At 47.1% G+C, this 24,266-nt stretch overlaps 2 protein-coding genes across 3 annotated transcripts; both read left to right on the forward strand.

Moving 5' to 3' along the window:
- Window positions 1-356: 356 nt before the first annotated feature.
- Window positions 357-9,614, forward strand: ei24 (EI24 autophagy associated transmembrane protein). The gene is made up of 11 exons (XM_006642230.3): window positions 357-496; window positions 1,926-2,059; window positions 3,131-3,276; window positions 4,222-4,282; window positions 4,728-4,794; window positions 5,550-5,674; window positions 5,761-5,880; window positions 6,567-6,678; window positions 7,293-7,404; window positions 7,755-7,829; window positions 8,148-9,614. Exons 2-11 carry the CDS (start codon window positions 2,018-2,020, stop codon window positions 8,308-8,310), a joined length of 1,023 nt encoding a protein of 340 aa, XP_006642293.1. The 5' UTR covers window positions 357-496; window positions 1,926-2,017; the 3' UTR covers window positions 8,311-9,614.
- A 2,123-nt stretch (window positions 9,615-11,737) lies between these two features.
- stt3a (STT3 oligosaccharyltransferase complex catalytic subunit A) lies at window positions 11,738-22,396 on the forward strand. 2 transcript variants are annotated; one of them, XM_069182707.1, is made up of 18 exons: window positions 11,738-11,844; window positions 13,587-13,708; window positions 14,035-14,095; window positions 14,273-14,394; window positions 15,076-15,221; window positions 15,458-15,548; window positions 15,656-15,762; window positions 16,624-16,788; window positions 17,083-17,263; window positions 17,815-17,970; window positions 18,214-18,305; window positions 18,988-19,143; window positions 19,619-19,807; window positions 20,183-20,299; window positions 20,449-20,551; window positions 20,914-21,102; window positions 21,810-21,925; window positions 22,059-22,396. In XM_069182707.1, the coding sequence occupies exons 2-18, from the start codon at window positions 13,621-13,623 to the stop codon at window positions 22,095-22,097; spliced, it is 2,118 nt and encodes a 705-aa protein (XP_069038808.1). In that variant the 5' UTR covers window positions 11,738-11,844; window positions 13,587-13,620; the 3' UTR covers window positions 22,098-22,396. The 2 variants fall into 2 exon arrangements, with proteins under 2 accessions (XP_069038808.1, XP_069038809.1); XM_069182708.1 differs by lacking the exon at window positions 11,738-11,844 and adding an exon at window positions 11,859-11,967.
- Window positions 22,397-24,266: the final 1,870 nt, after the last annotated feature.

Genomic DNA, 24,266 nt, shown 5'->3' on the forward strand with positions numbered 1-24,266 from the left:
ACTGGAGGAAATCATGTGGGCGGGTTTTTGAATGTGTTAGATCACAATTTTCCACTTAGATTTAAAGATATGGAAATACATGCCTTTTGGCATATTAAGTAATGTTCTACAACGAAAATGGCACATCCACATTATTTTTTACATTCATAATTTAGTGCACCGTTAAGCAGTTGAATATGTTTAAAATGTACACTCTTTAGTGCCTCAGCAAAAAGAATAATATATAAAATAATGTAATATATAATCCATATTTTTAAACAGAAGTAGACTACCGTATTTCGTATTTCCCGCTCCGACCACCTTTCGGTTCTATTTTGACTACATATCCCATGAGCCTAAGTATCCGCTGATATGGAGCATGCGTACTGCTGCACGGTGGCGGGCCTGGTCGCGCCAGGCTGGGGGTTGTTTTTGTAAATGTGAGAATCGCAAAAGGAGTAAATTAGAGAGCTACAAAAAAGGCGAAGGGAGTCTTTAAACGAAGGAGTTACATGAGGTAAGACAGATCAGCAACAGTCTGATAAGTCCGGTGCCCAAAATGTTGCTTTTCGGGCTGTCGCTGGAAAAGGGTTTCATGCGGGTAGCTGTTGTGTGTGTTTTTTGAGCTTTGCATGATGACAGCTGGTTAATGTATATATGTAGAGCTGTTGAGAAATACGTGACTTGATCTGAACAACAGCAAGATATTGAGCTGCTGAGCTCTTAAAAGACAGTGAAGGTGGGGGATTAACATCTCTTTGCTTTTCGCGAAACATAAACGTGCAATGTGTATTAAATGTATGACAACTAATAATATAGATTGATCGATTATGCTATGGTGCCCAACAACAAAGACATTGTGTCAGGAAATATGCATCACTTAAAACTCCGCTAACTGGAAGCTTGCTAGCTGCTTAATGGCTTTAAATGTCTTTATTCTTGTCTGTGCTTTACTTTTTTCGTTGAATGTCATTCTCCCCTGTTGGACTTTTATTTTCTCGGTTTTTGGTAATGGAAGCACTTAACCTTGTTTTATTGTGAAAAGTGAAATCCTCTCTGATCACTACGTTATAACCGTTCCTTCTTCTAACCTTTACGTTGTTTTAACCTGTTAGACAACCATGAAATCGAAAGTTATTTGATGTTCATGTTATGGATTTGATGTTGGCATAAATGACCATTAGACTGCGTACTTTTGAAACAATGGGTTATAATACATATACACTGTAAATATACACACACGTGATCCCTATATCATAAGCCATAAATCAGGATCGTTAAACACATATTTCCGCGTCTGAGATTTTGCTCTATGGAAGGACCCAAGACAAGCGAGTCGCTCTTTCTGAGGACCCTGAGAAGGTTTTCCTCTATTTTAATGTGACTTTTAAAATGTTCTTTTAGGAAGCGATTCTACCCTTCTGTTACTGGTGAGCTTTGATACTAATAATTATAAATTCCTATTTAAGCCCATTTCTTAATGACAGCTTAAAGTTGTAGCAACTGTTTCCGTTTTCATCTTGAATTCAATCAACGAATGAAGTAGCAAGATAGCATAGTCCGTTCCACGTCTAACTAAAACGGTGCTAATGCCGAACTATGACAAACTATGAATGACAAACTAGCAACATAAACGGCGCGTTTGAGGCCGTTCCTTGTCACAGTATGGGGAATGAAAACTGCGGGTCATATCCCCATAACTGTAAGAGCCCTTCAAAGCTCATCTTTAAGACCTATTTATTTATACAATCCAGCCTGTACAGAAGGGCAGATCCCAATAGGCTTTGTATTTCAAAACCATGTGAATAAGTCTTTTCCTGGAGCAATTTGCACATGGGCTACTCGCAGAAGAATGTGGGGGAACTGAGCCTGCTAACTTTCTCTCTTAACAGTACCGGAGTCATGTTCTTTGCTCCTGAGATAAAGGAGTCTTTGCTTGCTTGCAGGTTCTTGGGATTTCTCCTGGCCAGCATGAGTGCTTCCCAGATTCCAAACCCCTCTTCCTTCTGCAGTTGATGACTTGGGAGATGAGCCAGTGATGGCAGACAGTGTCAGGACCTTCCTTTATGGTGTTGCAACGGTCAGGAATCACCCTCTGTCTTCCCGTTTTTTTTCCCACGTTTCCACCTTGGGAATGTAGCAAATACAGTAGAGAATGTTTCCTCTGTTAAGACAGTACTAAACAAGCTCTCAAGTATTATGTGAAGATCTTAATTCGATAGTACTGGTTTCTTTGATTGCTATTTTGAAAAGTGGTAAAGCTCTTTGGCTCTGGAATTCAGAATTCATTGCTCATTTCAAAAAGCAAAATCAGAATAAATTCAAGGCTGCACATGAGGCAAGTCGGAAATCTCGGCAGCAGTCAGGGCTGCACGGTTTTCCTTTTGCTTGAATGAAAAAGGAGGAGCTGCTTGTGTTTCCCAACCTTTAAATAAAAAGTTTGTACTCTTGAGTTGTGGCTTTGTGGCTGAACCGTTATTCTATGAATGTATCTCACTTGGCATTCTTGGAAAAAATGTATTAAACTGATGCCTTTGTATTGAATAAAACCAGATTTACATGCCTCATATAAAACATTCAGTTGACAACATAGGAACATCAGAATATTCACCATGGCTGCATAAACAATTTTGCAAGCTGTTTTGAGTTACTTTTCCATCAGAGGAGGCATTCCTACACCAAATGAATACTTTTTGTTTTGCCTAAAAACCCAGCCAATAAAGGGTTAAATTCCCGAGAAGCACTTAAAGGAAAATCCCGGTCAGCTGGGGTGTGAAGTTGGCTGTGAAATATTTGGAAACTCCAAACCATAAACTCCCCACACATCCACAGTAAAATTGAGAGACTTAAGCAATTGCTTTAAATGATAGCGGCCGTAGAAATGAACACAGGTTTTTAGTTTAAGGACCACCCAATGTTACACAAATATAAGGACGCAGAGAAAATGGCAAAATACCCAAATGATTGCCGCTTCAAAACTGTTTTCGGATTTTACGCATGCTCCCAACGGAAGTGTGTTCCTTGGCCAGCACAGCACCTGGCAGGCGGGAGAAACTGGGTTTCCGGCCAGCCGTTGAGAGACGGGGACCCCTTGGCCCGGGGTTGCCCTCCTTCCCTGTGTCACGCCTTGCCCGTTTCCATGCCTCCCCAGGGGATTAAGGATTCCATTCTCGGGATCGGGACCATCTCCAAGCTAGATGCCCGCATTCAGCAGAAGAGGGAGGAGCAGAGGCGGCGGCGGGCCAGTGGCGCGCTGGCGCAGAGGCGGGCGCAGAGCGAGGAGCGCCGGCAGGAAAGGTAACCCCCCCCAAACCCCGACGGAGAACGGCCGCCCCATTGTGGGGAAGAGGCCCAAGGGGTGTTTGTCGCACTGTGGTTCCACTTTCAGAGGCACCTTCATTGCACACCACAGTGTGTTTCACTTGAAGTCGGTTCTCTGCCCTCTGGTTCCCCCTTGAGCCCTGTGACGTGGCAGGTCTAATTCTTTAGCTACGTAATTGTATGACTTTTAACCAGATTGCATGGTGTTTTAGAATAATAATTGCTCACACTTATATAGCGCTTTTATGGACCCTCCACTCAAAGCGCTTCACCTGTGATGGGGACTCCACAGCCCCCATTATCAGCCCCCACCAGGATGATGCGACAGCAGCTACAGTGTGCCAGTCCGCTCACCTCACATCAGCTATCAGTGGGGAGGAGACCAGAGTGATGAAGCCAGTTCAGAGACGGGGATTATTAGGAGGTCTTGACTGGTAAGGGCCAGGGGGAAATTTAGCCAGGATGCTGGGGTTACACCCCTACTCTTTTCGAGAAACTCCCTGGGATTTTTAATGACCACAGAGAGTCAGAGTCAGTCAGAGAGCCTTTAACAGTATAGTGTCCCTGTCATGATACTGGAGCAATAGGACCCACACAGACTGCAGGGTGAGCGCCCCCTGCTGGCCCCACTAACACTTCGTCCAGCAGCAGCCTTAGTTTCTCCCAGGAGGTCTCCCATCCAGGTACTGACCAGGCTCACACCTGCTGAGCTTCAGGGTGATATGACTGCCGGCAATAGGTATATTATAGGTAACTGTGATTTTAATGAAGTGAATTAGCTTAATTGACAACTCGGGCTGGAACAAGAACCAGAAGAGACGAGGTCTCCCAGGAAGTGAGTTAGACAGCCCAGCAGTAAACAGCTGTAGAGTGGATAAAATTCTTCCTTGCCTGACTGTAGTGTTGTGTGTTTTCCCTCAGTGATCCCAAGTTAGCCAGCCGGATTCTGCAGTGCTGTGCGTGGAATGGAGGCGTTTTCTGGGTAAACGTTTTTTTTCGTTCTGTAATTTGTAGGTGCTGCCACTGTAGAACTGTGAACTCAAATCAGACTGCGAGCAATAAAAGTGAAATTTTGTTATCTAACAGTTGTGTAGTCATTTGCCATCATTGTGCGTGTACTTGCATGGCAAGATTATTTTCCTGGCAGTAACTATTCATTTGTTGAAAAAGTGACATTGTGTAAAATCTCAGGTGCATCTGTAATTGTGAACAGTTTCTGCAGTAAAATTACAATCCAGGAGTTTCTACTGTTCATTTTCAGTAAGTGCTCCATCAAGAGCTCCAACGTTACACAATCTGAATAGGAATCGAAACTTGCAAATGATTTTATGATGAGAATATGTTGGACGATGAGGGGTGTGAATGTCTTGAAAGAAATAGCAATATGTGTAGGATTTTATGACCGTTTGTTTTGTTTTCTCTCACAGCTCAGTCTATTCCTTTTCTACCGGGTGTTTATCCCACTTCTTCAGACTCTTACGGCAAGAATTATCGGTATGTGTCGCTTCTCGGGTCAACCTCCAACTCTTTTCCGTGCGGATTCATTGTTCCGATGCATCCCGGCGTGGCTGCGTGGAATCACCTGGACTCCTGTAGCTTACAGAGCGACGTCTTGTAACTCAGCAGTATGAAGTGGAGCCAGAGAGGAAGAGAACAGCCTGTGGGCGGTGCACGGGTTTTCATAGGAATAAGCACACGTTGAATACACATTGAGATATGTTCTGCCTACTTCCTGTGCTGATTGTGTGCAGATGTAATTTGGCCTGGATAAGGGCGTCTGCTAAACCAGTAATGAAGCTGCCTTTTGAATTCTATTTATATGACTTTTCTCCTCTTTCCATCTTCCTGCTGGGTGGTGTAGCTGCCTAGGCTACATTTTTGTATATACTGTTTACACAAGGCTTATAACCCTTTACGCAGCTTTTATATTCTAGATCCAGTTCAAGTTTATTGCCGTATGTACCTTTGTACAATGAAATGCTTACCTGCGTGTATTCCTGATTAATGACATGAACATTAACAGGGTAGCAGCTATCATTTTAACCAGCATTTAGAAAGCAGCTGTGTGCAAAAGTTCAGCAGTAGCCGTATTTTGAGTTCAGGGCACAAACTGAGGAGTGTGCCTGGGGGCGGATTTAAGAGGAGGAGCTGAGGAGTCAACAGGGGGTCTTGTTTTGATCGGTGTGATGCAGCAGCAGCAGCTCCTGTCTTGGCTTGTAAGATCTCCCAAAGTCTCTCATCTTTTTCAGGCGACCCCTCCTTACACGGCGACGTCTGGTCCTGGCTCGAGTTCATCCTGACGTCCGTGTTCAGTGCCCTCTGGGTGCTGCCTCTCTTCGTGCTCAGTAAAATTGTCAACGCCATTTGGTTCCAGGTGGGGTTTGAACAAACTTCGCGTTGAGGGCTTTATTGCGTGGGGGAGAATGCAGTGTTGAGAATTCTTCTGATCCTCTCCCTCAGGATATTGCGGATCTTGCGTTTGAGGTGTCAGGCCGGAAACCTCAGCCCTTTCCCAGTGTCAGTAAGATCATTGCTGACATGCTGTTCAACCTCCTGCTGCAAGCGCTCTTCCTCATTCAGGTGCTCGTCTCTGTTTATTTGGTATTCCAGATGCACTTGGCTTAAATTTGGCCAGCAGCTATATCACCCTGCAGCTCTCAACTGGCTTACCCACTGAAGCTCAGCAGGTGTGAGCCTGGTCAGTACCTGGATGGGAGACCTCCTGGGAAGCTATGGTTGCTGCTGGAAGTGGTGTTAGGGGGGCCAGTAGGGGGCGCTCACCCTGCGGTCTGTGTGGGTCCTACTGCCCCGGTATAGTGGGGGGAGGACACTATACTGTAGTGGATGCCGTCTTTCGGATGAGACGTTAAACCGAGGTCCTGACTCTCAGTGGTCATTCTCGATAAGAGTAGGGAGTTATCCCGGTGTCCGGGCCTAATCTCCCCCCTCGGCCTTTACCGTGGCCTCCAAATTGTCCGCATGTATGATTGGCCTGCACTGGCCCTGGGATGGACTGGTGTCCCATCCAAGGCGTACCCTGCCTTGCGCTCGTTGCTTGCTGGGTACACCGTGACACCTTATGGTATAAAGCGGTTTGGCCAATGACGTGACATGACCTGACATGACTTTGCTCAAATTGCTTAATCTCCATGAATGCTCCTTCCAAGTGTTGAGACTCTGCTTATTAAAAATCCTCGACCGGTTTACCCTGTGCAGTCGGGTGTCATCTGATTCTGGTGTGATGGCGTTGCTTCTGTCCTTTTCAGGGTATGATCGTCAGCCTCTTCCCCATCGACGTGGTTGGTCAGATGATCAGCCTTCTCCACATGTCCCTGCTCTACTCTCTGTACTGCTTTGAGTACCGCTGGTTCAACCACGGTGAGCGTGCACTTCAGGCCAGCAGCAAAAACAAAGAGCTGCCGGCCTGCAAGCCACCCATTTCATCTCTGGGTATTGCTCGGCCCTGCTGTTGAAATACACATTGTCAGTATGGGGGGGGGGCCCTCCCGTTAGCTTTTAGGAAGCTGATTTCCAGAAAAATCCCGTTTCAGGAAGAAAACGGGTCATCAATACTTAAACAATCAAAACAAAACCATTTGTTTCCCCGGTTTCTCTGAGATGTAAGGCTTTGGAACGTCTCCTGCAAGTGTTTGAATTGAGATGCTCGATCTAGATGCAGATTTGCCGCAGCCTGTGGCATGAATGTGTGACGTGTGGAAATAAATATTCTGTGTTTTTTGAGCTGAGGCCCATTACTGAGTGCGGGGCAAGCAGCAGGAAGGAAGCACAGCCGTGCTTTCTAAGTACAAGACATGCAAAAAATGCTCCTTAAGACATAGTTGTGATTGATTTATGTGAGTTACTTGTATGCATGTTCTGGTGATGTAGTGAGAGTACCAAGTAGTCTATAGCCAACTGAGTGCCAGGATGAAGTTGTGTTTCTCGGCTTCATATCTATGTACATTCATATCCTGTTTTCACCTGTTCCATAGGTATCGAGATGCACCAGCGGCTCTCAAACATAGAGAGAAACTGGCCCTACTACTTTGGTTTTGGTTTGCCAATGGCTCTTCTCACTGCCCTGCCATCTTCCTATATCATCAGGTATGACTGGAATGTTTTAAACCTTTAAGGCTGTTTTCGTGCCTCTGGACTTGAGTGCAAATAGAGCCACCCTATAACCCAGATGTTAGCAGCTCTGTGTTGTGAGACAAGTGTGACTGAGATTCTTCAGTGTGGCGCAGATTCGCCTGCTGGGGGTTTCAGTGGTGCCATTCGCTCTTGCCTCCATACCCAACAGCCACCTCTCTGATTTTCCAGAAATCCGTGGGCTCATGGTGAATTCAATGCCAATCGAAAGGCCAGTGTCAATTCCAAAGGGGGGAGGGCTTGTGGAAAGAGCTTTTCTTAACCACAAACATGTCGAATGATTATGCCTTTTCTTTCTCTCCTAGTGGCTGCCTGTTCTCAATCCTCTTCCCTCTCTTCATCATCAGCGCAAATGAGGCCAAGAGTCCTGTCAAACCTTAGTGAGTCCCACACTCCGTTCTTCCTCCTGCGCCTGCAGAAATCTACAGTTGTTTAGTCAGCTTTAAATCTTGAAATCCGCTGCATGTAGATTGTATCGGTTACCTCCTGGAATTCTAGATTCCCTCTCCTTGCATGTGAACCCTTTCATAGACGGTGTTTGAGAAGCGGCGTAGTGGTATTTAGAGAATGGTAAGAAACAAGGATGTTCGCAGTAGGCTTCCTTGAAGGTACTTTTACACTGTGGGTAGGGCTTGCTGCTGGTTTTCCAGTTAAACACCTCTGCCTCTTCGCCTTCTGTCCCCCCCCACCTCCTCCAGTCACTTTCAGCTGCGTCTGTTCTCCCTGGTGGTCCTCATCAGCAACAAGCTGTTCCACAAGACCATGAACCTGCAGTCTTCGCTCACGGCCGCGGCCCCCTGTGAGCGGCTGGCCTCTCCCCGCGCCTCCCCGGCCCGCCAGCGCCCCCTGCTGGCACAGTGAGGAGAGCAGGGAAGGGCAGCCTGGACAACGACACACTCCACGTGGCCCTACCGGGGGTCCCGGGCTTCAGACCACTCAGGCAAAACAAGGTCTCAATGGCTCTAGTTTCATTTCCTGGAATTGTTTGTTGTTGTTGTTGTTGTTGTTGTTTTTTAGACTGATTCACGCTGGAGGGTTTTCTCGTCCTGTTTGAAATGAATTAGGAGCAGACGTTCTTTTTTTTTTTTTTCCAAGAAAATGCTACGGTTTGGACTGCTCTGTGCCTGAGACCGCTTGTGTTTCGTTTTCCAAGGGGGCGGGTGGTCTGAGGAGTGTGCAGAAAATGTGCCATTATGCCCATGTTAATAGTATTGTTCCAGCTGACGAAAGCACAGACACCACTTGTGCACAAGCAGATGTGCAGACTTTTTGTTTTTCTTCCGTTTGCTTGTTTACATGCTGAAGCTTCTAACCTGCAAACTCCACCCGGTGGTCACAGCTAACCCAGGATCAAGCGGACTAGGAAATCAAACTCAGACGTCCATGTGTTGTGTGCAATAGTCTAGTTCATGCTGCGCTAGTACCAAGGAGCAGGGAAATTAGGTAAAAGCGAGCGTTACTTAAAGTACACCAAAAAAGCCATCCAGATGTCCTGTTGGTGGTGTCACAGACGGAAACACATAGGCTGTAGTATTACTGTGAAGTTGCCTCCAAGCATTTTCTTTGCCTGCCAAGATGTGTGTTTGGTGACGTGCTGTCTTAAAAGAGGAATGGATGCAAGCAGGTCTTTCCTTCAGTAATTTTAGGGTGGCATCTTTATGGGATGTCAGCGTTCTAAGTACTTTAATGGTCTGGGTGTTGATATGGCAGTTTTCTCTCTATTTGGATCAGACTGCGGTTTGGTTTTCTTTTTTAATACCATTCTGAACTTCTGCACAAATTCAGGGATTTAGCAACTGCAGTGGACCTGAAGTTCCCCAGACCATACTCTGTTCCCATGTAGTAAAAAAAAACTCCGAAGATGAAGACATCTTCTGTTGGCTCTGGGGAAAAAATCTTTATCCTCTTCAGCCCCTGGCGCTGATCTGGACTTGTGGAAGATGACGTTTTCCCTCCTTCCGACCCTAACGTTTGTGTAGTGACATGTGGAAGTACTTGAAGTGGGTGGTGATGACATTGAAAGAGAGACTATTTTCCTTCACGTGAGAATTACACTGTATGTTGTTATTTTAAATAAAAACTGTATAAGGATTGTCTTGAGGGGAAAAAAAACAGTTTGTCTGTTGTCCAGGAATAAGATTAAAGACTTTCAATGACCCTACAAACTTGTATTTGTTAGATATCTTTAGAATATAAGTGGAAGTCTGTAGAGAGATCAGTGATACATACCTTGAATGCTGTAACGTTTTTGTGAAGAGAATTGTCCACATTGGTAATTCTGTGTTGGATGCTTAAGCCTTTGTCCTTTTGCATGTCTGCTACTTTTGAGGCAGGGATTTCAGGTCATCCTCAGTGTAAGAAATAGAAAGTCCGAAGAAGCTTCATGTTTTAAGGAAAAAAAGTGCCTCATTTTGAAGTAGAAGCTCAACTGTTCTCAACATTGGGCTGAATGTTTTTTTTTCCACAAAGCCAGCCCTTGCACAGCAAAAATAACCATTTCCTCTTCAGATGAGCTTGCCTCCGCCATGTGCTCCACTTCGTATCATCGGGCTCGTTTCCCAGCTCCAAACAGCTGACTCCCATCTGCCCTGCTGTATGGGTCTGATACATCAGGTCAGCGTGGTAGTGTCTCGGTGTGGGGCAAGAACACAAGTAAGACGTGTCGTATGAACAGAAATCTGTCCGCAAGTGGACTTTCGTCTAAAATGTTATTTTTTGGCGTGTGAAGTTGATCTCAGCCTGCATGAGTCCAGGTGTTTATAGATATGGTCATGGTAAAACCTGCCTAGGGGGCAATGGGACCCTTCAAACAGACAAATAGGTACTGCAAACAAAACCGAAGACACTCTGCCAAACTCCCAAAACTGCTTCTGTGCTGCTCGGTCTTTGAGCCCAGATCAACTGCCCGCATGGCAGTGCTGGATAGTAACCACATGGTCCAAAGTTCAGTTTTAGCCTCATCCGAATAGTTCTCGGCTGTTCTGCTGCTTCCTGCCTTGCACATCCTGCAGGTGCTTGAGAAGCAATGGAGCCACTCCCTCTGGTCTTCGCCTTGGCGGGGCTCGGATGCCTTGAGTCTGTGTCTCTGTGTCCGTGCGCACACGTGAGGAAAGGCACAAGCGAGGCACCGGCAGCGTCTCGGAACACCGGAGCAAAGTGAGCTGGGACTCGGCTCTGAACCTTGTTTGGTGAAGTGGTTCTCTGTGATGCCCCAGTTTCCGAAACCTGGTGGCTCGTGGGACTGCGGCTGACCGTGACCAGGATTTCCCAAAAGGAAGCTCGCAGTTGGCTCGATATTGCTGTGGGTAGGTGTGGGATGAGTCAGTTGGCACACTCGGGGCTTGCAGTGAAGCGGCAATGCCTGCAACCTCCCAGGTGCCCTGCAGGCTTCGCGCGGCGTCGGAGAGGGAGGGACAAGTCTCTCCTCAGTCACTTCTGGACCTGCCCAATGTCTCTGGCTCTCAAAACATGAATGGCTCAATGGAGGGGTTGTCGGCGATACACAAATCCGCAACAGAAGAAAAAAAAACTGGTGTTTCTTAAATTCATAACAAAAAGTGTTTACCCGTTATATAGGTCTGTAACAGTTGTTAGCTCTTGATGGTACTGTTAAAGCCATTGAAATGACTGCAACAGGAGCATACAAAGCCAAGTCTGCAGGTTAACTGTTGTGAGTGAAGTTTTGTAAAAGTATTATGCATTTCTTTCAATAAACTTTATTACGCTACATTAACATAAACTGAAAGTGTCATTTATCGTCCCAGAGTACGTGCAATCAAGGTTATCTGGCTCGGGAGTGAAAACATGGCCCTGTTTTTGTTGGAGCGAAAATTAAGGGCAGACCATTCGGTGCTCCAATAATGGGAAGCTGGCCAAGTGTTATCTTTGGGTGCCGGATATGTGTGGGCAGCTGGGAATAACCTGGCGTCCTGAATTATTTCTTAAAGGGTTGTGCATGTTACTTCCCTTGAAGGTGTGTTTTCGGGGAAGGGGAGTACGTAAGCAATACTTCGGGAGGGGAAAAAAACAGTATTACTGTATTTCTGTACGATAAACCCTATGCGTTTCATTAGTAAATCGCCTCCAACGTCGCGGGGTCGCTGCAGTGAAAGCACTCCGCTTTGAATTCGCTTCCGCTCCTTACTAAATGGGACACGTCACTGCTGGAGCAGCAGAGAAACTTGACTAGTCTTCGTGGACGCGCCTGCCTGGCTGTTGATGGACGTCTGCCTGGCCAATCCAAAAGTGCCCAGCGTCCCGATCGCCGAGGAATAGCCAATAGAAGACTGCACCGGCCTAATGGGGCGGGGCGTAGCCACTTTCAGGGTAGTGTGAGTCGGAAAGGTTTAGTGTGAGAAGCTGGAGCCGTGGAGGGGTTAGAGGGACTGATAGAAGGTAATTAACACAACTAATTGTTCAGTAAGACAACATCAATTTTCACAACATCGCTACAGCATGTGCAGCTGAAAGCCCGACAGCGGCTGTTGTCAGGAGTCAAAATAGAGTATTTTTTTGCAGGTAATTTAGAAGCTTCTGTTCCATCTGCAAGCCATCCATACGTAGCTAACTATTCTAACCAGCACCTGGATTTGCACAAAAATTACCAAGCGCAATAATTAAGATAACCGCGAAGCATGCGTGCATTTAGCGGAGTTGTAAGAGGTTGTGGGGTGTGGGAGAACAGCTGCGGTTTACTTTAAAAACGTTTTGACAAAGCGATATTCGTTAACACTGGCATAATGCAACTTTCTTGCCTCGTATTTTATCGTTTCTATTTGTGCACTAAATTCTGTTCCTGTTCTGTTTTTTTTTAACTGGAAAATAGGCCAACAGAAGGTCACATTCCTGTTTTGGGGTTTGAGTAAACAGTTTACCGACTTCACTCCTGTAACCGCCTTAGTTTCTTGGACACGGGTTGCTTTTGTAAATCTTCCTGAATGCCGGAGCTCTTAATTGCTTGTAACCCTCAGCGGTGACTTCGATCAGATCTCTTCCTCTCTGCAAGTTAGTGATTTATTCTCAGGTGCTGTGAACGTGATCCCAAGAGAATCCTAGGGCCCGGACTCCTATCTCTAAACATCGTTTTCTAATGTTTCTTATCCCGAAGACCAGTGTAAATGAAAGCTGTTCTCAGAAACAAGCGTGAGAAACGTTTCGTTCGGGGTGTTTTAAGTCGTTGTGAGAGCAGTTACTTTGCTGTAATGCTGTTAATTTCCCATTTTTATTTAAAACCGCTTTTACTATCCCTTCAGTGTTTTATAGATTTGTTTCCCCCCGCCTTTTATACAGTCTATAAAGCCTGCATGCAGTCTGCTTTAGATTTTAAACAGCAGTGTCAAGTTAAATCAAAGTAGTCCAGTCCTGATCCTGGAGGGCCAGCGTGCCTCCAGGTCTTCATTCCAACTCTGCTTTTAACCGTGTAACTCGGGTTTAATTATTGGCTGAATTCAGCCCATTTAACAGCTTCCCCCAACTCTTCAGGTGCAGACAAACTTAACCATCCAGTGCCAGGATTGCACATCCCTGAGTTAAATAGTGTGGGGAAAAAGAGAATATCATGCTCTTTGTGTCTCTGTGTCTTTGGACTGGTGTTTTAAAAGGAGTTTGAACAGTTGTGCTCTGAATACAATGTGAGAATCTGCAAATCCTTAAATTCAGGAGGTGATGGGATGTGAAACCACATAACTGTGTATCGTACCCGACACCAGTGCTGTTAGGCAGCGGTGTGGCAGAGTGGATCAGGGTCTGGACTCCTCACTAGAAGGTTGTAGGTTCTGATCCTGGGGCAGTGCTGTTATAGGCTTGAGTAAGCTACAAACGTGCATCACTTTGGGTGTAGCCAAGCGCAAACCATAAAGAACGTAATAAAAACCCAGGCATCCATCTTGGAAGACTACACTGTGCCCCTCTATCTCTCTCTCCCTCCATCTGTCCCTGCACCCGTGTGCTTTGAGTGTATCATGCACTCACGTGAGCCACCATTTCACCTGAGCCTGCTGAACAAACAAGGTGCTTGGGATTGTCCTGTACATCAAGATGCAGGCCTGAAATTCTGAGGCTCTTGGCAAGAGGATGCCCAGCAAGTGCAGCTCTCTGTTCGTCTCGCCCCTCTGACCACTCCCTTCCCTCCTCTGCAGGTGTTAAGGTCGAGAGCCCCCTCCCCGTGCGAAGATGACGAAGTTGGGCTTCCTCCGGCTCTCCTACGAGAAGCAGGACACCCTCCTCAAGCTGCTCATCCTGTCCATGGCAGCAGTGTTGTGTGAGTGTCCGACCGTGACAAGGAGCGGGACGGTGGCGGTAATCAGCAGACGGTTTGCCCATATCCAGCCCATATTGGCCCCTGCCAATGTGAAAATGGGCATCGGTGCTCTGAGAAATGGCTTCTGGACTTAGCTGGAAGGCTGTGGGTTTGAATCCCTGATGGTGTTATGCCCTTGAACAAGGCGCTTCACTCAGTTTGCTCAAGTAGAATAATGCTCAGCTGTACAAATGATTACAAGTTTGGATAAAAGCGTCTGCTAAAATGAATAAGATGAATGTGCCGCAGTCGGGGTGACCTCTGACCTCTGACCTCGTGTTCTGCAGCCTTTTCCACCCGGCTCTTCTCCGTGTTGCGGTTCGAGAGCGTGATCCACGAATTTGACCCGTAAGTTTGTTTGTTTTTTTTCTGTCTTTTACTTGGTCTCCTTGTGTACCTTGTGTACCTTTTAAAAAAATAATCACGTCTAGTCCGGGGCTTTGGTCTTGAGGGGAAAATGCTTCAGTTCAAAACGGCAGTTGGATCACAGTGTGCGCACTTTGTGTTGTGTGTTTGCGTTCCCAGATACTTCAACTACCGGACCACCCGCTTCCTGGCAGAAGAAGGCTTCTACAAGTTTCACAACTGGTTCGATGACCGAGCCTGGTACCCCCTGGGGAGAATTATTGGGGGCACTATCTATCCAGGTTGGGCTCTAGAGGTTGACAGAGAAAATAGTGCTTTGGTATGCAGTCAGTCTGAATCTGGGATCCAGGAACTGCAGATTATTACACTTTGGCCTGAGGGGAAGGTTACATCCTAGTTTAAAAGCAGTTGACGTGACTCCTGCGTGACCAGGCATTTGTGGAAAGCACCTGGAGCGCACACAGCTATCCAGTCTTATCCACAAAGATAGTCGGTGCTTTTATTTGAAAGTGCTTATGCTTTGTCTCTCCTGATGCTCCTTTCTTTTTCTGCTGGAGAGCGGAATGCGATAAAAGCTTTCTGTCATGTAATTTTAACAATGGAAGGTAAAGCTACCAACTTTGTGAAGCCCTGTTTTGTAGTTGGGGGGGGGGAGAATTGTTGCTGTTTTCATCTGTTGGAGAGCTGCCACTGTGCAGTTAGTGCAGTCCTCGCATAAGGCATATCGGGGCAGGCCCGCGTGTTCATATTGTTTGTGTTCTTACACGCGATAATGCCAAGTGACGTGTTTGCTTAATTTATGGGGACACTAGAACGCCACCCGAACAATGAGACTTGGTTGCTATATTGGTTAAGTAGATTTTTTTTGCGCGTACGTCCGTAGTGTTTTGTTCACGGCGTCGTGCTCTCCGGGCTGCTCCGAGACGGGAACTGACAGCCTCCCCCTCTCTCCTGCCCCTCAGGGCTGATGATCACCTCGGCGGCGCTGTATCACATGCTGCACTTCTTCCACATCACCATCGACATCCGCAACGTCTGCGTGTTCCTGGCGCCCCTCTTCTCCTCCTTCACGGCCATCGTCACGTACCACCTGACCAAGGAGCTCAAGGTGAGGCACCCCCCGCGAGGTGGGCTGAGGATGGGCACTGCTAATGTGCACAGTGCAGACACAACAGAAGGAGGCGCAAGTACCCTGTAATATTTCTCCCAGCACATTTGACTCCAGCATCTGATTCATCTAACCCAGCAATTCGCAGGATGTTTTCAGCGTATAAGTGACAATATACCCTTTAAGAAAATCCCTGTGTCCTCGAGCCTGTGTTTGACCACCCGTCTTCTTCCCAGGATGCAGGTGCTGGGCTCCTGGCTGCAGCTATGATCGCCGTGGTGCCAGGATACATATCGCGTTCAGTCGCCGGCTCCTACGACAATGAAGGTACGGGGGGTTCAGTAGCTCATTGCACATTTCTTAGGGTCTCGCTTGCTTTTTTTTCCCCCCTGCCGTCAGCCAATGAAGACATTAAACGCTTTCTCATCCCACAGGTATTGCCATATTCTGTATGCTGCTGACCTACTACATGTGGATCAAAGCGGTGAAGACTGGTTCCATCTACTGGTCCTCCATGTGCTCGCTGGCCTATTTTTACATGGTGAGCAGCAGAGACAGTTTTTCTTTGTCAGGCCGATTTTAGAAGTAGGTCGCCTTGGTCAGTCTCCTGTGTCTGAAGCCCTTAATGTGAAGTGTAATGCCATGAGGGGTGTCTGCTGTGCTAGAAAGTGTTCCCGTTCTTGCACAGCAGAACTGTTCCCCTGCCCAGGCTGGAGCAGGGAAGGCTCTCTGCGTGAAGGAGTGACTTCCCTGTGATCTTGATTAAGTTCGGTTCAATTTATTTTTATATAGCGCCTTTTAAAACAAGGTTACCCCAAGGCGCTTAATAATGAAAGTAACCATACATTTTATGAAGACTGAACAGAAAAGACCAGAAGACAACGGAGAAGAGGAATGAAAAACTCCTTAGTAAGGAGAAAAAAAAACCTCTAGGGGTCCAAGGTCAACTGGCTGCCCAACCCCTTTGGGCATGGTAACATTATATAATTAAAACAAAAAAGGAAATAAATAAATGAGGGTATTAATCCATCCATCCATCCATCTATCCATCATGTCTTCTGTATGTCAGTACTTTATGCAGATCATTGTAGACCAGCAAAATCCTCCTAAACGATAGCTATATCCACGATGTCCCTCTTGGATCCATGGCAGTGATGCAGCATCCAACTCAGATGATGCCCAGCCTGGGCAACATCCGGACATGTGGGGAGGAAAATAGGATAGTTTGGTCAGAACAGATGTATCTACCTGGTGGGCCAACACAGAGACACACAATGGCATGTACAGCAGCACCAGCAGCCATGGTGGCAGCAGGCTGTGATGTAAGGTGTGAGTAGGCTAGGCGGAAGTAATAGGTCTTGATTTGAATTCAGTGCCTGAGCCGCGCTCCTGTTGGTTGCAGGTGTCCTCCTGGGGCGGTTACGTGTTCCTGATCAACCTCATCCCGCTGCACGTGCTGGTTCTGATGCTGACGGGACGCTTCTCCCACAGGATCTATGTGGCCTATTGCACCGTCTACTGCTTGGGCACCATCCTCTCCATGCAGATCTCGTTTGTGGGGTTCCAGGTAAGCTCTCTGCAGCAACTGTGAATCTGTCATTTAACTTCATTGCTTGGGAGGGGTAGGAAGAGTGTTGTTTCACTTTGGGGTTTTTTTTTAATGATTTTGTTTGACCACGCAAATGCAGGAGATTGATCTTGGTGGATTGGGCTCTAAATCAACAGTAAAGTGATCAGAAAATGGGATTGTGATCTATTTTGTTGTGTGTGGAACGGGTCCCCCCGATACGTTTCTTTTTTTTTTTTGTCAAAGTCGTTATTTCCTCTGTCCCACCGTCTCCCTTTCTGTCCCCTCGCTCAGCCGGTGCAGTCCTCCGAGCACATGGCCGCCTTCGGCGTGTTCGGTCTCTGTCAGATCCACGCCTTTGTGGATTACCTGCGCAGCAAGCTGAACCCCCAGCAGTTCGAGATCCTCTTCAAGAGCGTCATCTCTCTGGTCGGCTTCATCCTGCTTTCCGTGGGCACAGTGCTCATGCTGACCGGTAGGGGGAGCACTTTCATTTGTTGGCTTTCAGCCGGTAGCTAATAATAAGCTAATAAGCTAATAATAATGCCTTACATCTCTGTAGTGCTTTTTTGGAAACTCCACTCAAAGTGCTTTACAGGTAATGGGGAAGCCCCCCTCCACCACTAGTGTGTAGCACAGGATGATGTCACAGCAGCCATAGCGCACCCGTATGCTCACCAGTTATCAGTGGGGAGGAGAGCGGCCAGGACACTGGGGTAACACCCCTACTCTTCGAGAAATGCCATTGTTTCTGTCATATTCCAACTAATTAGACAAATGTTTCAGTACCTTTCTAATTCAAGTGGGCGGGTGATAATTTATGGACAGCTACAGAAACGTTTGTGAACACAGTGCACACAAGCTGGACGCTGTTCAGGTTCATCCGTTTTAAAACGGCACAGCCCATCCCAAGGTTGAAATGGGATTATTCAGCAGCTCATTCTTACTTACTTCCTGCTTGTATCTTTCTTTGTGGAATGAGGCTTTTTGGGTTCTTAAAGCTCCGTGGGATCTTGGTGTTTTCAGGGAAAATCTCCCCCTGGACGGGACGCTTCTACTCCCTGCTGGATCCCTCTTACGCGAAGAACAACATCCCGATCATTGCCTCCGTGTCCGAGCACCAGCCCACCACCTGGTCCTCCTACTACTTTGACCTCCAGCTGTTGGTCTTCATGTTCCCAGGTACAGTGCCAGGCTTCAGCCAGGAGCTTTTCACTTTGCCAAAGTCACTCAAAGAGTGACGGCACTAAATTTCACACAACACCTAATGAAGCCTCTCTTTGGAGGTGTAGTAACCTATGTTGTCTTCATTGACATATCAAAACATTGTCTAAGATCCAGCTTTGCACGTGGGCAGATTCATCAGAAGGATGAATCTCGTTTCTGGTCTTTTGTTCTGATGTGTTCATTTCCCTTTCCTCCCAGTTGGGCTGTACTACTGCTTCAACAACCTCTCAGACGCCAGGATTTTCATCATCATGTATGGCGTCACAAGCATGTATTTCTCAGCTGTCATGGTAGGTTGGAACTGCCGTGTACTGAATAACAATCCTTTTCCGACTCCTGATTTAAGTGGCGATCGTCTTGTTTTAAGAAATAAATGTCATCTAGCATCCCAAGGAGCATCTTTTGGGATTAGTTTGCACAGGGGTTGGGGTCCTTATATTCCACTGTAAGTCAGGTGCCTGCTCCAAAGTAAATGAATGAGATGGGTGGTGTACCCACAGTGTACGAACCAGGTCCTCCTCATGTCTCTGTGTGCATCTGCCTGTCTCTGTGTGTGACTGTCCGTGCATGTGCGGGCGTGCGTCTGTGTATGCGTGTGACTGTCCGTGTACATGTGTACATGTGTGTGACCGTCTGTGTATACGAGATAAGATAAGATCACTTTATTGGCCATATACAATTTCTTGCATTAGGAATTCGTCTTTTCGCATTCCCCAGCTTACTCTCCATGAGACACAGACAGGGAGAGAAGCTTGGGGTCAGAGCGCAGGGTCAGTTATTGTACGGCGTCTCTGGAGCAGTTGGGGTTAAGGGCCTTGCCGGGTAGGATTCCTCTGCCGGCCCCAGGATACGAACCAACAACCTTCCAGCCACAGGCACAGATCCTTAACCACAGAGCCACCGCACCGCGTGTCTGTGCGTGCGTGTGTCTGCGTGCACACACACTATCCCTGATGGGGCCGCTCTCTGCAGGTGCGGCTGATGCTGGTTCTGGCCCCAGTGATGTGCATCCTCTCGGGGATCGGCGTCTCCCAGGTCCTCACCACCTACATGAAGAACCTGGACGTCAGCCGGCCCGACAAGAAGAGCAAGAAACAGCAGGACTCCACTTACCCCATTAAGAACGAGGTGAGTCGGGTGTCCTGGGTCCGTAACATCTGTAACGCAGCGCTGTTTACGTATGATAGATAACACATGACAGACAGAAGCACAAAAGATACAAAAATCGCAAACTGCTGTGAGCATCTTAGCAATGCCTAGCCTGTACTATGTGAAAAGTTACAAAAATCTGCCTGTTGATGTTGCGCAGACACCTCATTGCTTGCACGTGTTTTAAAGTGAAGATTATGGAGAGGGAAAAGGAGGATTTTTCTGGGGTGGCTATAGTGTGTCTGCTGAGCCTTCATACTGTTGACACCCCAACAGCTACCTCCAATCTGTCTTAATTAAAAAGGAGACAATACACTGTACAGATTTAAATGCTGCATTTCGGGCAATCTAACAAGGTTGTGGCCAGCAGCACCTGGACGTAGCTTGCCCATCGAGAGACGGGGGTGCCTGCTTCTCTGTCCACGTCGGTCACTCTCCCCCTCTCTCTCGGCAGGTCGCTAGTGGGATGATCCTGATCATGGCCTTCTTCCTCATCACCTACACCTTCCACTCCACCTGGGTGACCAGCGAGGCCTACTCCTCCCCCTCCATCGTCCTGTCCGCCCGCGGCGGCGACGGCAGCCGCATCATCTTCGACGACTTCCGGGAGGCCTACTACTGGCTGCGCCACAACACCCCCGAGGTCCGCGCGCCCACCCGCCCCGGGACCGCGGTGTTGTTGCATGAGCCCACCTTCCCCCGAGTCTTTTTTCATAATTATTTTAGCAGGAAACCGTGACAGTTCCACAAGCCACTCCTCTTTTAGGCTAGGATTAAAAAAAGTTATCGTTCGTCGTACCAGACTGGTACTGCAGGGCTTAGTAGCAAGATACGTCTTCTAGTCGGGTGAAAAAGTTTTAGAAATGAGCCTTCTTCATTCAAATGGTAGATTAAAAAAAAAAAAAAACGTCCCCAACAGATCCAGCGAGAGCACTGTCCAGCGAGAAGGCTAGTTTTTGTTGTCATCGTTGGCATGTGCTCTTACCCTGTCGTTTGTTTTGGGGTTTGTTTCCCGCAGGACGCTAAGGTGATGTCTTGGTGGGATTACGGGTACCAGATCACAGCCATGGCCAATCGAACGATCTTGGTGGACAACAACACATGGAATAACACGCACATCTCCAGAGTGGGCCAGGTGGGCAGGCTCTGTCGGCGCGTTCTCAGATCTGCACCTCCCCTGTGTATTGTCGGCCTCGGGGACGCAGACCCGCAGGCGCAGGAGACTTCTGGGATGCGTCTGCGGGTTTCATATGTCATTAACCAGACGGGTGTCCTCCTTGCCAGGCAATGGCTTCGACGGAGGAGAAGGCCTATGAGATTATGCGGGAGCTGGACGTGAGCTACGTCTTGGTGATATTCGGAGGCCTGACCGGATACTCGTCAGATGGTAAGGAGAGGACGGTGCCTGTGCCGCAGTTCGGGGAATCTCTGCAGTGCGGTCATCTGGGCATGCATTTGACCCTTCCCTTCTTGATGTAGTCCTGGGCGGTGTCCTCTTTTTGATTCTGTAGACTAAAGGAATTTCAAAGAACCGCAAAATTCTGTACGTTTTGGTAAGCGGTACTGTTTAAAAGGAAATCCTCCTTACAAAAAAAAACGAGAAGGGGGTGATTGGGCATTATCTTTACTCAGAAGTTGGTTTTAACGATTTATTTCACGTTCCTGAGAAAAGAAGAGGTGTGTTCAGATTAGATTCGAGTTTGTTTGTGCGTAACCCCCAAGAGCCCCTCTCTGACGTTGCCCCCTCAGACATCAACAAGTTCCTCTGGATGGTGCGGATCGGGGGCAGCACGGACACGGGCCGGCACATCAAGGAGCACGATTACTACACCCCCACGGGCGAGTTCCGCGTGGATCGGGACGGCTCGCCGGTGCTGCTCAACTGCCTGATGTACAAGATGTGCTACTACCGCTTCGGGCAGGTCTACACCGAGGCCAGTGAGTAACCCGCGCCGGGGCTGGGTGGGGGCGTGGCGGGGCGCGTTCTGGTTGTATGAGTGACCATTCTCAATTGTATTGGGAACATAGAAAATATTTCCACTTATGGCACGGGGGCCGTACCTGGTTACGTTAACCCCATCTTTCAGTTATTCCCAAGATGTCGTGTACGACAGTGGGCATCTGTTTAAGTAGCACTCGAGCCAGGTCAGGAGTAATGACCCCAAGCCACTGTCAAATTTCCCAGGATCCCCCGCTGCTGTGTCTTGAATGAAGCCAGGGTATTGCTTCAGTCCCATGGCTGGACAGCCTGTTCTGCACTCCCAGAACCCGGTCCACCTGGGTGAAAACAGGCAATCCAGTCACCAGACCATATGGGAAGTGCCGCCTGGGTGATGTCTGGCAGCCATTCTGCACCTGCACCACACAATCGCCTTCCTTCGCAGGAAGTGGAGAAGCGAGCAATTGCTTCGGCAGTTCAATTAAGGAGGATTGAACAAGGCCCGGGTGGAGTTTAGCCAGGAGTTGAGGATCATCACCCCTACTTTTCCAAACCGCGCCCTGGTCTCTTCCATGACCAACAGTCTGAAATGTTCAGATGGGTCAGGGCTGTGGATTGATGGCTGCCGTACCTGTGCACAGACAGACAGACGGACGTAACGTTGTCTTCCTACTCTTTTTCATTCCCCAACCCCCTGTCCTTGCAGAGCGCCCCCCTGGCTACGACAGGGTACGAAACGCGGAGATCGGCAACAAGGACTTCGAGCTGGATGTGCTGGAGGAGGCCTACACCACAGAGCACTGGCTGGTCAGAATATACAAGGTGGGGACTCCCTCCGACGTCACACACCAGCCCCGCACCCGGAGGACTTCTCAGCATTGGAAGTCTAGAAGAGACTCACGATCCTGTTAATAAAATGGCATTTGTCTCTCTTTCTCTCTCTCTCGCTCTGCAGGTGAAAGATCTGGACAACCGTGGTCTGTCTCGGACATAATCCTCACCAATCTTCAGCTCCTCACAATCTCAGCACACAGCACTGAAGCCTTCACCTGTGAGACCTAGAACACGAGCTCAGTTTCTTTTTATACTTGCGTTTGTAATTGCAGAAAGAGATTTTTTTTTTTATTTACATGTGGGGATGGGATGCGGAATGGAACGAGGAGAATCGTGCGAAACGTCCAGCTTGATATGATTGATGCGGTTTCTGCCATCAGGGCCCAGGAGAACAAAATTGACAGTCGTGGGCTTAAAGCTTTTACTGTGGGCAAATAAAGGGAGAAAATGGGGTGAAAACCTTCTGCGTGTCTTTCTTTCCATCTTTTATTTTCCGTTATGTCACTCTTATGTCAACAAGATCAGGTTTAATGGTTAAAAACGTTTTTCTCAGGTATGTAGGATAATGTTGCATTTCCACCTAGAGACAATTCTCATTTCTCCCAGAATTTCAGATTTATTTCATCGAGTTTACCCTTGCTTCCTTACTTAAGTAAATCAAAGGCCAATGGGATAACATTTGAAGCTCTTTTGAAACTGTGCTTCCTTTATAGATCACAGCATATTTTTTTTTTCCTGTCTCACATCCAACCTGTTAACCACCAGCTGACTGGATACAAAATTTTCATTTTTATCTACCTCTACATATTGTGAAAATAATTCCCCCAATCGGCTTGGATTCACAGCTAGCACTGCAGAGAATTGTGAATTAGTTTGTTTGACGGTTTCTCTGGATTTTAATGGAATGTAACAGTCCAGCTCCAAAAGAGCAGTGAGCAAAACTGACGAGTGTTGGGGGAGTTTTAAATCTCTCAAATCCTTGACTGAATGGTTTTATCAAATCACAACTCAGGCGTTTGAAATACATTTATGGCAGTTTTTTGTGGCCAAAAATAGTCTTTATAAACCCCTACTGTATATTTATATATAGATGGATGTGAACAAAGACGAAGCTGATCACCGGCGACAGAATGCTTAATAAAAGAATAATTAAACGTCACCAACTGATTCATTGTGCCCATCAAGTGCCGTATTTCAGAAAAGATACCAAACAAAAAGAGATCCTAAAACAATGATGCTTGTAGTCTTATGAAGATGGTACAGGAACCACAATCCAGTGAAGGAGGGGGGGAGTGAAATAGGTCATCTTGCTCCTAGTGCTTCTTCCATGCACAGGGATTTTAGGAGATCATTGGTTAATTTTGAAGTGTCATTCTTTTTGTTTCCCTGCTCCTAGAGCTGTTGATGTTTATATTTTAATGATTGTATTCATAAATGTATTTGTTTTGTTACCATAAACCAGTGCTGCAAAGATTAGCTATTCTATCCAACTGGAAATGGTGTGGTACTTAATGTTGGGTTGCCAGTCGAGAGTTCCTGGCTGTAGTTCATGCCACTTCAGCAGATCACAGCAGAAAATTTCGAATGCTTTTGACATTATTATACTTGTTGAGTCTGCGAGTCAATCATGACCCCAGCTTCCTGACATTTGAATTCAAAAGCTTTTGAAAACCTAGGTTAGGGTTTTCTCAACAGCACTAATGTGGAATTAAGTGTTAGGAAAGGGTAGGCCATGGAACTCCAAAGATTTTCACAATTGTCTTTTAATATACTGAAGCTGCAAAACATGCATACAACACAAATTAATAGTGCAAAAATATCCCTCTTCTTAACTAAGCTTTTTTAGTGTAGCTCATCCCTCTATTGTTTATCAGAAAGCCACTCATAGTGCTGAAAATCCCAGTTTTCCCACCTTCTGCCCTGTTTGTATGGGATGCCAGAGCCACAGCGAAAGGCAATTTAGAACAGCCAGTTATCCCAGGCCAGCATGTTTTCAGGATTTGGAAGGAATCCACCCAAACCTGGAAAGAACATGCAAATTCCACGTAGACATCAAAGCCCAGAACCAAACCCGAGAACCTGGAACTCCGATGTAGCAGAGCTGTCTTGCTCATTTCTGGCTGTCAAGAGCACCTGTGTCTTGAACTCTCCGGCTTCTTGACGACAAGGAGTATTTCAAGTTGTTTAGACGGCTGACGGCTCCGGCGGGTAGAAGAAAACCTCAATGAAGAACCTTACGGGCCTCCAGGATCGATGTCGTGCAGCGGTGGGACATAAACAAGGAACACTTCTCTGTATTATCCACCAGAGGGAGACACTGAGCTAAGAG

This window comes from Lepisosteus oculatus, chromosome 23 (genome assembly GCF_040954835.1).
Source record: "Lepisosteus oculatus isolate fLepOcu1 chromosome 23, fLepOcu1.hap2, whole genome shotgun sequence".
Classification (NCBI taxonomy): Eukaryota; Metazoa; Chordata; class Actinopteri; order Semionotiformes; family Lepisosteidae; genus Lepisosteus; species Lepisosteus oculatus.